This window comes from Salvelinus fontinalis, chromosome 16, assembly GCF_029448725.1.
Source record: "Salvelinus fontinalis isolate EN_2023a chromosome 16, ASM2944872v1, whole genome shotgun sequence".
Lineage (NCBI taxonomy): Eukaryota > Metazoa > Chordata > Actinopteri > Salmoniformes > Salmonidae > Salvelinus > Salvelinus fontinalis.
In genome coordinates, this window is record NC_074680.1 from 25,099,513 (window position 1) to 25,114,124 (window position 14,612).

At 46.6% G+C, this 14,612-nt stretch overlaps 1 protein-coding gene and 1 pseudogene across 1 annotated transcript; one reads left to right on the top strand and one right to left on the bottom strand.

Annotated features, from left to right (window-relative positions):
• Positions 1 to 424: 424 nt before the first annotated feature.
• LOC129812854 (KATNB1-like protein 1) lies at positions 425 to 3,820 on the bottom strand. Its single transcript, XM_055864783.1, has 10 exons — positions 3,684 to 3,820; positions 2,905 to 3,031; positions 2,706 to 2,743; positions 1,946 to 2,213; positions 1,698 to 1,813; positions 1,557 to 1,607; positions 1,368 to 1,463; positions 1,189 to 1,287; positions 986 to 1,079; positions 425 to 887 (listed from the first exon to the last, which is right to left on the bottom strand). Exons 1-10 carry the CDS (start codon positions 3,818 to 3,820, stop codon positions 855 to 857), a joined length of 1,059 nt encoding a protein of 352 aa, XP_055720758.1. The 3' UTR covers positions 425 to 854.
• Positions 3,821 to 5,208: 1,388 nt separating this feature from the next.
• The window catches only part of LOC129812503 (acid phosphatase type 7-like), a 30,232-nt pseudogene continuing 20,828 nt past the window's right edge, over positions 5,209 to 14,612 (top strand).

Sequence of the window (14,612 nt, forward strand, 5' to 3'; positions counted from 1 at the left end):
CCTCTGCACTAAGACAACACATACAAGTACCTTATGAATAGGGGAAGTAATATTTCCTAACCATGTGACCTAACAAATAAAAACGTAGTTATACTCTCAGCCCTAGTTATCGGCTCTAACTAGGGCTTGGAGTATTTCAGTATAGCCTGACTAAAAATACATGAGAACTTCAGCTTTGCTTTCAGGGCAGTGGCGGGTGCTAATAACTAATTGTGCTGTACTGCTGCCCGGCTGGCAGTCACTCTGGAGCTGTCGGCACTGGCCAACACATGCTCCCACTGAGACTCACCTCTTCTCTCTCACCACTCAGTGTACCCCCTCTCTCTACCCTTTCTCTCCGACTCCATCAACCAACAGCCAACCATTCCACTCTGAAACACCACTGCCTGGCTGAACACAAAGGTTTCACATACCATTACTGGCATTTTCATTTAAAAATAATTGATTAATTTACAATAAAACAATTTCAAGTACCATTTTAATTTATCCAACACAACTTAAATTGGTTCTCTACTGTAACCTATCAATTGCACTCACTTTCATGAAATTTAGTGAGGTTAAGTCATGTTAGCAATTGTGGACAAGGGTTGGTCATCTCAAATTGTAATTAAAATTCTTAAAAAATAACAAGGCACAATCATTGTCTGGAGTGGCTCTCTGGCACTCTACAGCAGGCACTCTTTGGGCACTGTTTAGGAGCCATCAAATTAATTTGGTAATGCTTTTCCCCACATCAAAAGTCAAGTAGTGCAGATCAGTGTGTCACAAGTCTATTGTGTTCTTATGTGGTTTCCAACTTTCCAACGACATGTCATCAGGACTGGACTGGAGCTTGGCATGGGCCACAATTGCGATCAGGGCAATTGTAACAGGTAATAGTCTATAACCTAGAAAACAAGAACGAAGATGACAGAAATTTCACTAACACTATTTGCACTTGTCTTAGATATATTCAAATGACCATGTACCGTAAATTAGAACCCACCTTTGCTATTTCACCTGCACTTCCTGGAACTGAACTCAAATGAGGCTCCTGGTTCCAAAACTCCTTTAGCTGCTGTTTGAACACTTCGATATTTCTGCAATGATCATTAAAAACAGAGAAGTTTTAGTTACACATGGGGCGTGCCTGCTCCACAAAGAATACACATCTCCATAGCTTCCAGTCAGCATGTTAAGTAAACATACCCATCCATAGATTGCGTGTCAGTTCCTCCACTTGCTGAGAGCTCTGGCCACCAATGTCTTAATACTGATTGTACCAATCGTAAACCAGCTACCAGGTGCCTGCAAGACAACATGGGATTAGTTTAGTTGGATTTTCAAGAATTTGTAATGAAAAGTGTGTCATTAACAGTGGTACTCACTCTTCATATGGAGTAGTGAGGACCTTTTTCACTAGGGGGAAAAGGTCAACACAACAGCCAATGGAAACGCTGGGTGACTCTGACTCACCATCAAGGCTATCGGTGAAAGATATATAAAGATAATAAATGTCATGAAACTTCAATTGTAATCATTGCTTTTTACCCCTAAAAATCAACTGAGAAATGTACCTTTTTGTTATCACTGGAAGAAAATCAACAAACACACCAGTGTCTTGGATCCTGAAGGAGAAAAGAGCTTTGCTATTATAGAATCACAACTTTGTGTCAATAAACCCTCAGATATTTCACTCTTGACAAGTTCTACTGTACCTTAAAAAATACGTAAGCAGTTCTCCAACATTTCTTTGCCACAGGGTCAAAGCTACACTCAGTCTCAGATTTCTTCCAAAGAGCACCTCTGTCATTGTGTTGTGGTCTTTTGACAACTGAAAAACAGCAGAGCGGTGGTGGAATTTATTCAAATATTTGTGACAACAAGCATATCACGATGATAAGATAAACAGACAACCCACCCCAAAGACATTAGACAAATATCATACACTACTGATATTTCACACCTCTGTGAAGTAGTCACTGTTTTTTGAACCAGCCTCATCAGTCTTGTTAGGATGGGGGGCAGTGAGTGGAAACTCCCATGGGTCCATATAGAATATCTCTTCCATGTCCTGCACACAGGCCATTTCGTTCTCCTTGTTGGCCACATCATAAGTTTTCCATGTGGCTGGCTGCTTCCTTCGACAGATATTGAGATGGTGGGTCTTCCTCTTACACGACACAACCCGCTTTTGTCTCCCAGGGTTGTTCCCTGAACGACCTGCTGGACATCTACAGTATGAAACAGAAATATGGCTGAATACTCAGAAATACTACACTCAATCATAAATTATATGAAACAATTAAAAAAGGTGTGTACGTTGTTCCAGTTGAAGATTTCATTAGTGGATATCAGCAGTTGAACAATACCCCCCGCCCCTGTTTTGGTAAAAAGCAGGATGGGGCTGGAGAAATGTAACCACTCTCAAATTCATAGAGCTACGGATACAATGACTGACCTTTCACGATATCAAAATTATAGTTATAACCATGTTTTGAGGCTATATAGTGTTTGTTACATTTTCTTTGTTTACAAACATTGGAGTAAGACAAGCTTATATTTGGTTCTGATAGGGTAAAATAGTTGAACTAAGCTCATGAGGCAAAAAAAAGTTATATTCTTCAAGAGTCCATAGGTATCATTAATTTATACATACAAAGACGAATGTAGCAATGGCAGATTGTCCCTTTAAACCCGTACTTTTGAAATGGCAAAAAAACTACCTCTTCTTCTTAACGTCTTCCTTTTTACAGAAATCCAACTAAAAGGTAAAGACATATTACAAAATCAATTTCAATGAATTGTATGGAGGTGTTAGCAAAACATTGTTGATACAGTTCTATAATGTCTATAATGTATTGTTACAGTAATATAATAGACTGCAATTAAGAAGAATCATAACCCCTCCTTCCCGAGACTTACCTCCTTGGTGTACTTTGGATGAGAGTAGCATACTCTGTACTGGACCATGTCCTGCTCTTCAAGGCTTTGATATTCTCCCTCGTCACTATCATGCTCCTCTGGCTCCCCCGAGTCCATCATCAATATCCTGGGGGGTAAAGTACACATTGCAATCCATATACATCAACACTTCTCACACAAACACAAAGCTCTGTAGATGGTATGGGAATATCCAGAGAGAGAGAATGTACAGCTGTCTGTATAAGAACAACTGTTTAAAGGGTTGACAGCCTAGCGAGAACCTGAATTACATCACATTGAACATACACTTAAAAAAGTCAGAGATACATTAAGAGGCAAAATTATTCTCAGGTCTTTCTTTGGGCCTATGTTTGTATTGGGAAAGAATGTGTACTAGCTACACCATGCAGCTGGGTAAACGTGTTATACCCACAATTCCTCGCGGGCACGTTGTCTATTATTTTTTAATAATGATGTAGCCAGAAAAGGAGAGCAAGTTTGGCTAGCTATGTTTAGTGCCACTTTTGGTTATGTTGCACATTTCAATTTATAGGAAGCTAATGTCAGTTTACCATTGTCGCGATACATCTCTCTCTTAAAGTTATCAGCCAGTAAAACCGGCATTGTAGTTTTAACATTTGCAGCAAGAGAGCTCGAGACAGCAGTAATGTGGAAGGATAGCTACAGATGAGCTCAATTAACGTTGCTTGTTAGATAACTAAAACTTACTCGAACTAACCTATTGTAATAGCTAGCTTGCTGTAGCTGCAATCACCTACCTGTCAGTGTTGATAGACCTTCTAAGATTTTCTGATTTCACAAGGCTGGTTTTGCTATCCGTTCGCCTTGGTTTCTTAACCCAACCGGAGCCCCTGTTACTTTTCTCAACAATGACCAGACACGGTTGGGGATTCATAAATATATACTGGACTATTGTTGTGCACCCCCTAGTGTTCAACATGCTTAGTGCGTTCCAATTCAAAATGTAAATATTAACTGCTTTAAATACAGAATGAATGAGTTATCTATTTTTGGGAACTTTTAGGTTCATCCTATTCTCGTAGTGAATTGGATCTTTCACTGCTTCACTCTAAAATACTATTTTAATAGAACGTTAAGGCTGCTTGTATAATGGTATGGAGGAAATCACAAAGTGATACAGTTCTCATCAGTTAGAAAGCCAATGCAGGAACATATTAACTCAAAGTGAATGAATTGTCCTTTAAATGAGAACACATCAACAATCACAACCAACATCATCTGCTTTTATTGACTCATCATGCCTTGCCACACTGCATTTGCTGACTCCACAGTCAACTCCACAGGCTGCTGTTTCATCAGTTTGGTAGACTGATTCTGATTTCCTTATCAGAGACACACTGACTGATTGACTGACTGTGCAGTGCTCTAGCACTACTGTATAAAACACTAGCACTACTGTATAATACACTAGCACTACTGTATAAAACACTAGCACTACTGTATAAAACACTATCACTACTATATAGTGCACTAGCACTACTATATAGTGCACTAGCACTACTGTATAAAACACTAGCACTACTGTATAATACACTAGCACTACTGTATAATACACTAGCACTACTGTATAATACACTAGCACTACTGTATAATACACTAGCACTACTGTATAAAACACTAGCACTACTGTATAATACACTAGCACTACTATATAGTGCACTAGCACTACTGTATAAAACACTAGCACTACTGTATAATACACTAGCACCACTCTACAGTGCACTGGCACTACTGTATAATACACTAGCACCACTATATAGTACACTAGCACCACTGTATAATACACTAGCACTACTATATAGTGCACTAGCAATACTATATAGTGCACTAGCACTACTGTATAATACACTAGCACTACTGTATAATACCCTAGCACTACTGTATAATACACTAACACTACTAAACAATACACTAACACTACTATATAGTACACTAGCACTACTATATAGTCCATTAGCACTACTGTATAATACACTAGCACTACTGTATAGTACACGAGCACTACTGTACTAACAAGTCATATCCAGTGAGTTTAACCAAATGTTTAATTCACAAATCCTGTCAACAGGGAGATCAAAAGAACAGACTTCTGAGTTATTGAACAATACAAGCCTTTTAAGCGAGTTTCTCCCAGCTTATGTAAGTAGATCAGTAAGTATCCAGGGAGGTAACTCTATCCAGGTTGGCAGGGTGAGCAGTCTGATCAGCAGGCCCCCTCACTGGATAACTTTGGAGCTTTTCTCCCCAGGACTCCCTGCCTCTATGGAGATCACCTGGACCACCATCAATTAGACAGAGGAGAGCACCGTGGAGTACGGCCTGTGGAGGGGGACTGTTTGAGCTGACCGCCGAGAGCAACGCACCTCTTTTTGATAATTGATTTTACCTTTATTTAACTAGGCAAGTCAGTTAAGAACGAATTCTCATTTTCAATGACGCTCTAGGAACAGTGGATTAACTGCCTTGTTCAGGGGCAGAACGACAGATTTTTTATGGACGGGATCAGAAGGGAGGGAGATCCACATACACAGGGTCACACTCACTGTCCTGAGACCTGCCTCTGCTTATGGTAGGTTTCCATGTTCACTGAACTAGCATGATGGATGTTTATGGCCTGTCACATTCGGTCATCATCATAGTATTGATAGAACAGTGTTTTCTTTCCTGTGTTCACTGCAGTGTACCACTGTGGCAGTGAGGCTGGCTAGAGTGATGTGTTCTCCTTTACTGCTCTGAATGAGAGTGCTAGCTGGAGTCCCAGGTTTTCCATCTATGGGGACATGGGCAATGAGAACCCTCAGTCTCTGGCCAGACTGCAGTAGTAGACCCAGGTCGGCAGCATTTATGATCTCATCCTAAGTGGTTATGCGGCTAATTCCCGACGGATTGTCATAAGTGAATAGCATATCAACGTTGCCGTTGCATAATAACTTCAATCATAGTGGTATACAATTGTGGTTAACTTTGTGTCACCTGTCCTTGTGCTTGTTCCAGGCATCCAGGAGGGTGTCTGGAACCCGGAAGAGCTGTTCGACACGTTCCTGCATGGATTTTCAGAGGAAGTAAAGGACGAGCTTGCAGCCTGGGAACTACCGACGGATCTCGAGTCATTCATTGCTTTAACCATCCGGATCGATGGTCGGCTACGGGAAAGTAGGAGGGAGAAGAGGTCTGATTGTGGTCCCAATCGCTCACTCAAGGATCCCACCTTGCATCTGATGAACTCCGGAAGTCCCCGGGGTCTTCGCCCCCAAGAGGATCCAAGCTTACCCGAGTTCCTCCAAGAGCCTCCGAAGACTGACGATTTGTCCCTAGCCGATGCAGCCGAAGGAGTACGCAGACTTAACACCCAGAGTTGTCTGTATTGCGGTACTGTCGGTCATTATGTGTCTACCTGTCCCTTCAAGAGACCTAGCTCATTGGTAGGAATGAGTACTCTGGTGGGTCTTAAGGATAATGTTGCTTCTTCCCCTACTCACCCCCCTCTCTATGCCACCCTGTGGTGGGGCGACCAGTCCAAGTCTCAGTCCAGATACTCATCGACTCGGGGGCTGATATGAGTCTTATGGATGTTACCCTGGCGTTCGAGCTGGGCATCCCCACTCAACCCCTCTCCATTCCCATGTATGTTAGAGCGCTGGACGGGCGCTCTATAGGCCGGGTCACCCACCATACCACCCCCATCAACCTACGAGTGTCAGGGAATCACAGCGAGACGATCCAATTCCTGCTAATTGAGCCTCCGCAGATTCCTGTGGTATTGGGATTCTCTTGGATCCAGCGACACAATCCCTCGATTGACTGGTCTACTGGTGCCATTGTGGGCTGGAGCCCGTTTCATGCCCATTGCCTGAAATCAATAGCCCCTCTGCTGTTCGTCCTCTGTTGCCCCGTACCCTCCATATACTTCCTACTTTTCATCTGTCTAGATCTAAACCCATGTCTCACAGCCCTTTGTCTCCTGTTTGTTCAAGTCAACCAGCGTTTTGTCTCAGCTCCTGCTTTCCCCCAGTCTCTCTTTTTCTCGTCATCCTGGTTTTGACCCTTGCCTGTCCTGACTCTGGGCCTGCCTGCTTTCCTGTGCCTTTGCCCCTACTCTGGATTACCGACCTCTGCTTGACCTGACCCTGCGCCTGCCTGCCGTCCTGTACCTTGGCCTCTGCTCTGGATTATCGACCCCTGTCTGCCTTGACCTGTCGTTTGCCTGCCCCTGTTGTTGCAATAACCATTGTTACTTCAACACAGTCTGCACTTGGGTCTTACCTGAAACCTGATACTTTAGGTGACATATGGAGCACACTTTGGAAAAATTATGCAAAGCATGACGAACATGTGCTTTTTTGTTTTCTAGGGGACTTTGCATATGACATGCATGAGGTAAAATATCAAAATATTTTTGTTTTCTGTACACGCTTGTCCATCACTCGTCAATTGGTAGAATAATACACATACCATTTATGCTAAGCACGTTCTCATGGGATTTTCATGACGTTAAACTATGGCATACAGGGGCACACTCAAAGCTTATGGTATCCTCAGGGTAAGATGTAAAAGTGGGCTCTGTCGTCATGAGCCTAGAGCACTAAAGGCCATCTGGGTATCTGTTTAGATCCATGATGATATATGAGATAGAGCCACTCTGCCCCTGCTCAGTCTTATCTCTAGTGTTCGCCTTTTCATCAGCAGATCTTAAGAGCCTGGGCCATGGTTAAGACACACTGCTGTAATGAACTGCATAGCTGTGAAATGCCTTAATCCTGTGCTGAACTCTGGAATTAGGGACATAACACCTAGGAAGTACAGCACCAGGGCTGTATTCAGCCGAGACAGAGGCCATGTTTCCCTAACCTGACTGGCCAGCGCTCTTCATAATTACTATGACATATACAGGTATTAATCCCCAATGGTATACGTCAGTGGCTGCTGTTTCCCTGAAATTAAAAAGCAAAGTTGGCTCATTTCATACTTTTCTCAAACATGGAGAAAAATGCTGGACATTCTGAGCAGACAACCACAAAAATTAATAACTGCAATTCATGCTGAGTTTGAACTGGATGTGTCTAACTCTGTTCCGCGGCTTCCTTGATATTATAAATAGAAAAACAGAAATAGAAATTCTGTCTGAAAGCTCATTAAGGGCAATGGCAACTGAAAACCAGAAGACGGCCATGCCATCCACCGCAGTGTGTACATAAGCTCAATTGCCACCATTAGAATATTTGTGAAATTAACAGTTCTGGTTTCATTGGGGTTTTGTTTGGTATGCAAATGGAACATTCCTAAAGTTGTCTGGAAAGATTTACAGTACTTTAGCTTTAGATAATTGAATGTGCGTTTTACATTTATTCTGTCAGCGTTATTATTTCAGACTTCATTAGCACTAATACTGTGTATTATGCTGTGGTAAATGACTAAATCAAACTTTTTCAGGACAACGGTAGGATTGGAGACGAGTTCATGCGTCAGATCCAGTCCATAGCTGTCTACGTGCCCTATATGACCTGTCCTGGGAACCACGAGGCTGCATAGTGAGTAGGACCTTAACTTGACCCTCTCTACTTATTTACTCCTCTCTCTCTCTCTCTCTCTCTCACTCTCACTCTCACTCTCACTCTCACTCTCACACCCACACTCACCAGTCATTCAGTTTTAAACTGATGATAAAAACTGACAGTGTTATGAAATCTTCATAAACAGTGAGTCAACATGGTTGAAGTCTGCTTACTTTCTGCTCCCCATTAGCCAATGCTTTCCGCTCCTGGTACATGTTTTGGTGCATTCTGTACAGGTCACATCTAATCAATGCTATTATTACATGGTTTGGGTAAAACCTCAGTACATTCTGCATTTCATATTGGTAAGACAGACTGCCAGACCTCCCCAGACTTGGTATCCATAATGTGCTACTGTACTGTACTGTGAGGCAGGGGTAGAATCTCAGAAAAACAACTTTTTGGTCAGAGTGGAGCAACCACAGCTTTTCCACTGTTGAAAACACTTTCGTCAACTCCACTGTGCCATTGGAACATATGGGAGCTATTTCAGCTTCTAAGTCTGGAGCTGGTTCAAGAACCACCTACATCTAAACAAGTAATCCTTGTCCAAAATAAACACTGGCTGAGACAGATCAGTTTCCTATCTTGCGTTTAAGCCAATGGAAACAACTGACAGAAACTCTATTTACCCCACAATGACTCTCAGACAAAGTCTACTGGGCTCAAATAAAATAAAATTGTATTTGTCCCATGCTTCGTAAACAACAGGTATAGACTAACAGTGAAATGCTTACTTATCAGCCCTTCCCAACAATACAGAGAGAAAAATATAGAAAAATAATAACACAAGGAATAAATACATAATGAGTAACGATAACTTGGCTGTATACACAGGGTACCAGTACTGAGTCGATGTGCAGGGGTAGGAGGTAATTGAGGTAGATATTCATATAGGTAGGGATAAAGTGATTAGGCAACCGGATAAATACTAAACAATAACAGTAGCGTATGTGATGAGTCAAAAGAGTTAGTGCAAAGAAGGTCAATGCAGATAGTCTGGGTAGCTATTTGGTTGACTATTTAGTAGTCTTATGGCTTCGGTGTAGAAGCTGTTTAGGGTCCTGTTGGTTCCAGACTTGCTGCATCAGTGGGTCGCTGAAGTCTTTGACACATTGCCTGATATAGAGGTCCTGGATGACAGGGAGCTTGGCCCCAGTGATGTACTGGGCCGTACACACTACCGTCTGTAGCGCCTTGTGGTCGGATGCCAAGCAGTTGCCATACCAAGCGGTGATGCAGCCAGTCAGGATGCTGTCAATGGTGTAGTTGTAGAACTTTTTGAGGATCTGAGGGCCCATGACAAATCTTTTCAGCCTCCTAAGAGGGAAGAGGCATTGTCGTACCTTCTTCACGGCTGTGTTGGTGTGTGTGGACAATGTGAATTCCTTAGGGATGTGGACCGAGGAACTTGAAGCTTTAGACGCGCTTCACTACAGCCCTGTCAATGTGGAGGGGGGCCTCCTGTAGTCCACGATCAGCTCCTTTGTCTTGCTGATGTTGAGGGAGAGGTTGTTGTCCTGGCACCACACTGCCAGGTCACTGACCTCCTCTCTATAGGCGGTCTCATTGCCATCAGTGATCAGGCCTACCACCTTCGTGTCATCAGCAAACTTAATGATGGTGTTGGAGTTGTGCGCAGCCGCACAGTCGTGGGTGAACAGGGAGTTCAGGAGGGGACTAACATTATGACCACACCGCCCGCGTCTCGTGCACGAGCGTTGCAAAATACATTTACATATACATGTTATTCAATCATTGCACCCACACTTCTCACGCGCGTCAATGAGCGCCTGCGTAGCCAGGCGCTAAAATAGAACTTGGTTCTATTTGTGAAGCTTGATGCACTGCAAGTCCTGCGTCTCCCATCTCCTCATTGGTTTTTAGGAGCATATACCGACGTAGGTGCAACAATTCCAGTGGTGGAAATAAGAGTCAGGTGCAGAGAGCAGGAATCTCTTCAATGAGTGGAATTTATTTCCTTACAGAAATCACCTAACAAACCGGTGACGCCACACTAAACACTGGGCGCGTAAAGAGAAATGTCCAAAGTCAATTGAATAACAAAAATCTACAAATACACACCACAAACACAAAACAGAAAAACAAGCCCGCACAAAAGGGAGCGGGCAAACTGGGTTTAAATAACCCCTAATCAAAACACACAACAGGTGAAACAAATTAGACCAACTAAACGGAAAACAGAAAAGGGGATCGGTGGCAGCTAGTAGACCGGAGACGACGACCGCCGAGCGAACGGGAAGAGGCACCATCCTCGGCGGGACTCGTAACAGTACCCCCCTCCCGACGCGCGGCTCCCGCAGCGCGCCGACTCCGGCCTCGAGGACGACCCGGAGGGCGAGGAGCAGGGCGCTCCGGATGGAGGCGGTGAAAGTCCCTCAAAAGGGACGGATCCAAGATGTCCCCCACCGGTACCCAGCATCTCTCCTCCGGACCGTACCCCTCCCAGTCCACGAGGTACTGCAGGCCCCTCACCCGGCGTCTTGAGTCCAGAATGGCTCTTATCCTATACGCCGGGGACCCCTCGATGTCGAGAGGGGGAGGAGGGACCTCCGGTACCTCACCTTCCTGCAGGGGACCAGCTACCACCGGCCTGAGGAGAGACACATGAAACGAGGGGTTAATACGATAGTAAGAGGGAAGTTGTAACCTATAACACACCTCGTTTATCCTCCTCAGGACTTTAAATGGCCCCACACACTGCGGCCCCAGCTTCCGGCAGGGCAGGCGGAGGGGCAGGTTTCGGGCCGAGAGCCAGACCCTGTCCCCTGGTGCAAACACAGGGGCCTCACTGCGGTGGCGGTCAGCGCTCCTCTTCTGCCGTTCACTGGCCTGCTTGAGAGAGTCCTGGACCGCTCGCCAGGTCTCTCTAGAGCGCTGTACCCATTCCTCCACCGCAGGAGCTTCAGTCTGGCTCTGGTGCCACGGAGCCAGGACCGGCTGGTACCCCAGTACACACTCGAAGGGCGACATGTTCGTAGATGAGTGGCGGAGTGAGTTCTGGGCCAACTCCGCCCACGGGACGTACCTCGCCCATTCTCCTGGCCGGTCCTGGCAATACGACCTCAGAAACCTACCCACCTCCTGGTTCACTCTCTCCACCTGCCCATTACTTTCGGGGTGATACCCAGAGGTGAGGCTGACCGAGACCCCCAGACGCTCCATAAACGCCCTCCATACCCGGGACGTGAACTGGGGACCTCGATCAGATACGATATCCTCCGGCACCCCATAATGCCGGAAGACATGGGTAAATAGAGCCTCCGCAGTCTGTAGGGCCGTAGGGAGACCAGGCAATGGGAGGAGACGACAGGACTTAGAGAACCGATCCACAACGACCAAAATGGTAGTGTTCCCCAGAGATGGAGGAAGATCCGTCAAAAAATCTACCGATAGATGAGACCATGGCCGTTGTGGAACCGGAAGGGGTTGTAACTTCCCCCTCGGTAGGTGCCTAGGAGCCTTACTCTGAGCGCATACCGAGCAGGAGGAGACATAGAGTCTCACGTCCTTAGCCAAGGTGGGCCACCAGTATTTCCCTCTAAGACCACGCACTGTCCTCTCCACCCCCGGATGACCCGAAGCAGGTATTGAGTGAGCCCACCGAATCAATCGATCACGAACACCAAGCGGTACGTACCTACGGCCAGTCGGACACTGGGACGGCGCAGGTTCTACCCTCAACGCCCGCTCGATGTCCGCGTCCACCTCCCATACCACCGGAGCCACCAGACAAGAGGCGGGAAGGATGGGAGTCGGATCGATGGGCCGGTCATCCGTGTCATAGAGACGAGACAGCGCGTCGGCCTTTGTGTTGAGGGAACCTGGTCGGTAAGAGATCGTAAATCTGAAACGAGTAAAGAACATGGCCCACCTCGCCTGACGCGGATTCAATCTCCTCGCCTCTCGGATATACTCCAGATTGCGATGGTCAGTCCAGATGAGAAAAGGGTACTTAGCCCCCTCAAGCCAGTGTCTCCACACCTTCAGGGCTTTTACCATAGCTAGTAACTCCCTGTCCCCCACATCATAGTTCCGCTCCGCCGGACCCAACTTCTTAGAAAAGAAAGCACAGGGACGGAGCTTCGGTGGCGTGCCCGAGCGCTGTGATAGCACGGCTCCAACACCAGCCTCGGACGCATCCACCTCCACTATGAACGCTAATGAAGGGTCCGGATGCGCCAACACGGGAGCCTCAGTGAAACGTGCCTTCAACAGGTTAAAAGCTCCCTCAGCCTCGGCCGACCACTGTAGACGCACCGGCCCTCCCTTTAGCAGTGAGGTAATGGGTGCCGCCACTTGGCCAAAACCCCGGATAAACCTCCGGTAGTAATTGGCAAACCCTAAAAACCGCTGCACCTCCTTTACCGTGGTTGGAGTCGGCCAATTACGCACGGCGTTAACGCGATCACTCTCCATCACCACCCCTGAGGTGGAAATGCGATAACCCAGGAAGGAAACGGCTTGTTTGGAGAACACACATTTCTCAGCCTTGACGTATAGGTCATGCTCCAGCAGCCTCCCAAGGACCCTGCGCACCAGGGAAACATGCGCGGCGCGTGTAGCAGAATAGATCAGGATGTCATCAATATACACTACCACACCCTGCCCGTGCATGTCCCTGAGAATCTCATCTACAAAGGATTGGAAAACGGCTGGAGCATTCTTTAACCCATACGGCATGACGAGGTACTCATAGTGGCCTGATGTGGTACTAAACGCTGTTTTCCACTCGTCTCCCTCCCGAATACGCACCAGATTATACGTGCTCCTAAGATCCAGTTTTGTGAAAAAACGTGCTCCGTGGAATGATTCCACCGCCGTAGCGATGAGAGGTAGCGGATAACTAAATCCCACTGTGATTGAATTTAGACCTCGATAATCAATGCACGGACGCAGACCTCCCTCCTTCTTTCTCACAAAAAAGAAACTCGAGGAGACGGGTGACATGGAGGGCCGAATGAACCCCTGTCTCAGAGCTTCCGTGACATATGTCTCCATAGCCAACGTCTCCTCCTGTGACAAGGGGTACACATGACTCCTGGGAAGTGCAGCGTTCACCTGGAGGTTTATCACGCAATCCCACCGTCGATGAGGTGGTAATTTAGTCGCTTTCTTTTTACTAAAAGCGATAGCCAAATCGGCATATTCTGGGGGAATGCGCACAGTGGAAACCTGGTCTGGACTCTCCACCGAGGTGGCACCGATGGAAATTCCCACACACCTACCTGAACACTCCTCTGACCACCCCTGAAGAGCTCCCTGTCTCCAGGAAATGAGGGGATTGTGAATGGCTAGCCAAGGAACCCCCAACACCACTGGAAACCCAGGTGAATCAATAAGGTAAAAACTGATCTGCTCCCTATGATCCCCCTGTGTTACCATGTCCAGCGGAATCGTGGCCTCCCTGACCAGCCCTGACCCTAACGGTCGGCTATCTAAGGAGTGCACAGGGAAAGGAGGGTCTATCTGCACCAACGGAATACCCAACTTACGGGCGAGTCCGCGATCCATAAAACTCCCAGCTGCGCCTGAGTCTACGAGCGCCTTATGCTGGAGAGAAGGAAAACACGCAGGAAAAAAAATAACCAAAAACATGTGACCGACAGGAAGCTCTGGGTGAGTCTTGTGCCTACTCACCTGGGGTGATCGAGGAGTATTCCGCCTGCCATCTCCACTCCCAGAGGCGCTCCTCCAACACCGGTCTGAAGTGTGTCCTCTCCTGCCACAATAGGTGCAAGAAAAGCCACCTCCTCTGGCCCCCCTAGATGCAGCCCCTCCCAACTCCATCGGGGTTGAAGCGGGAGGACTGGGAGGTGGAACTGACAGGACCCCCTCTGAACGCCCGCGGGCAGCTAGCAGGTTGTCCAGTCGTATAGACATGTCAATTAACTCATCGAGAGAGAGCGTAGTGTCTCGACAAGCTAGCTCCCGACGGACGTCCTCCCGAAGGCTACATCGATAATGGTCCATCAGGGCCCTGTCATTCCACCCCGCGCCAGCAGCCAAGGTCCGGAACTCCAAAGCGAAGTCTTGCGCACTCCTCGTCTCCTGTCTGAGGTGGAACAGTCGCTCACCCACCGCTCGGCCCTC

Bases quoted from the DNA above. Each gene is read 5' to 3' on its own strand.
- LOC129812854 (XM_055864783.1), bottom strand. From the start codon at position 3,820: ATGAATCCCCAACCGTGTCTGGTCATTGTTGAGAAAAGTAACAGGGGC. The intron at 1,080-1,188 runs GTATGTTTACTT...TGATCATTGCAG, and splicing joins GACACGCAATCTATGGATGG to AAATATCGAAGTGTTCAAAC. The intron at 888-985 runs GTGGGTTCTAAT...CTTGTTTTCTAG, and splicing joins GTGCAGGTGAAATAGCAAAG to GTTATAGACTATTACCTGTT.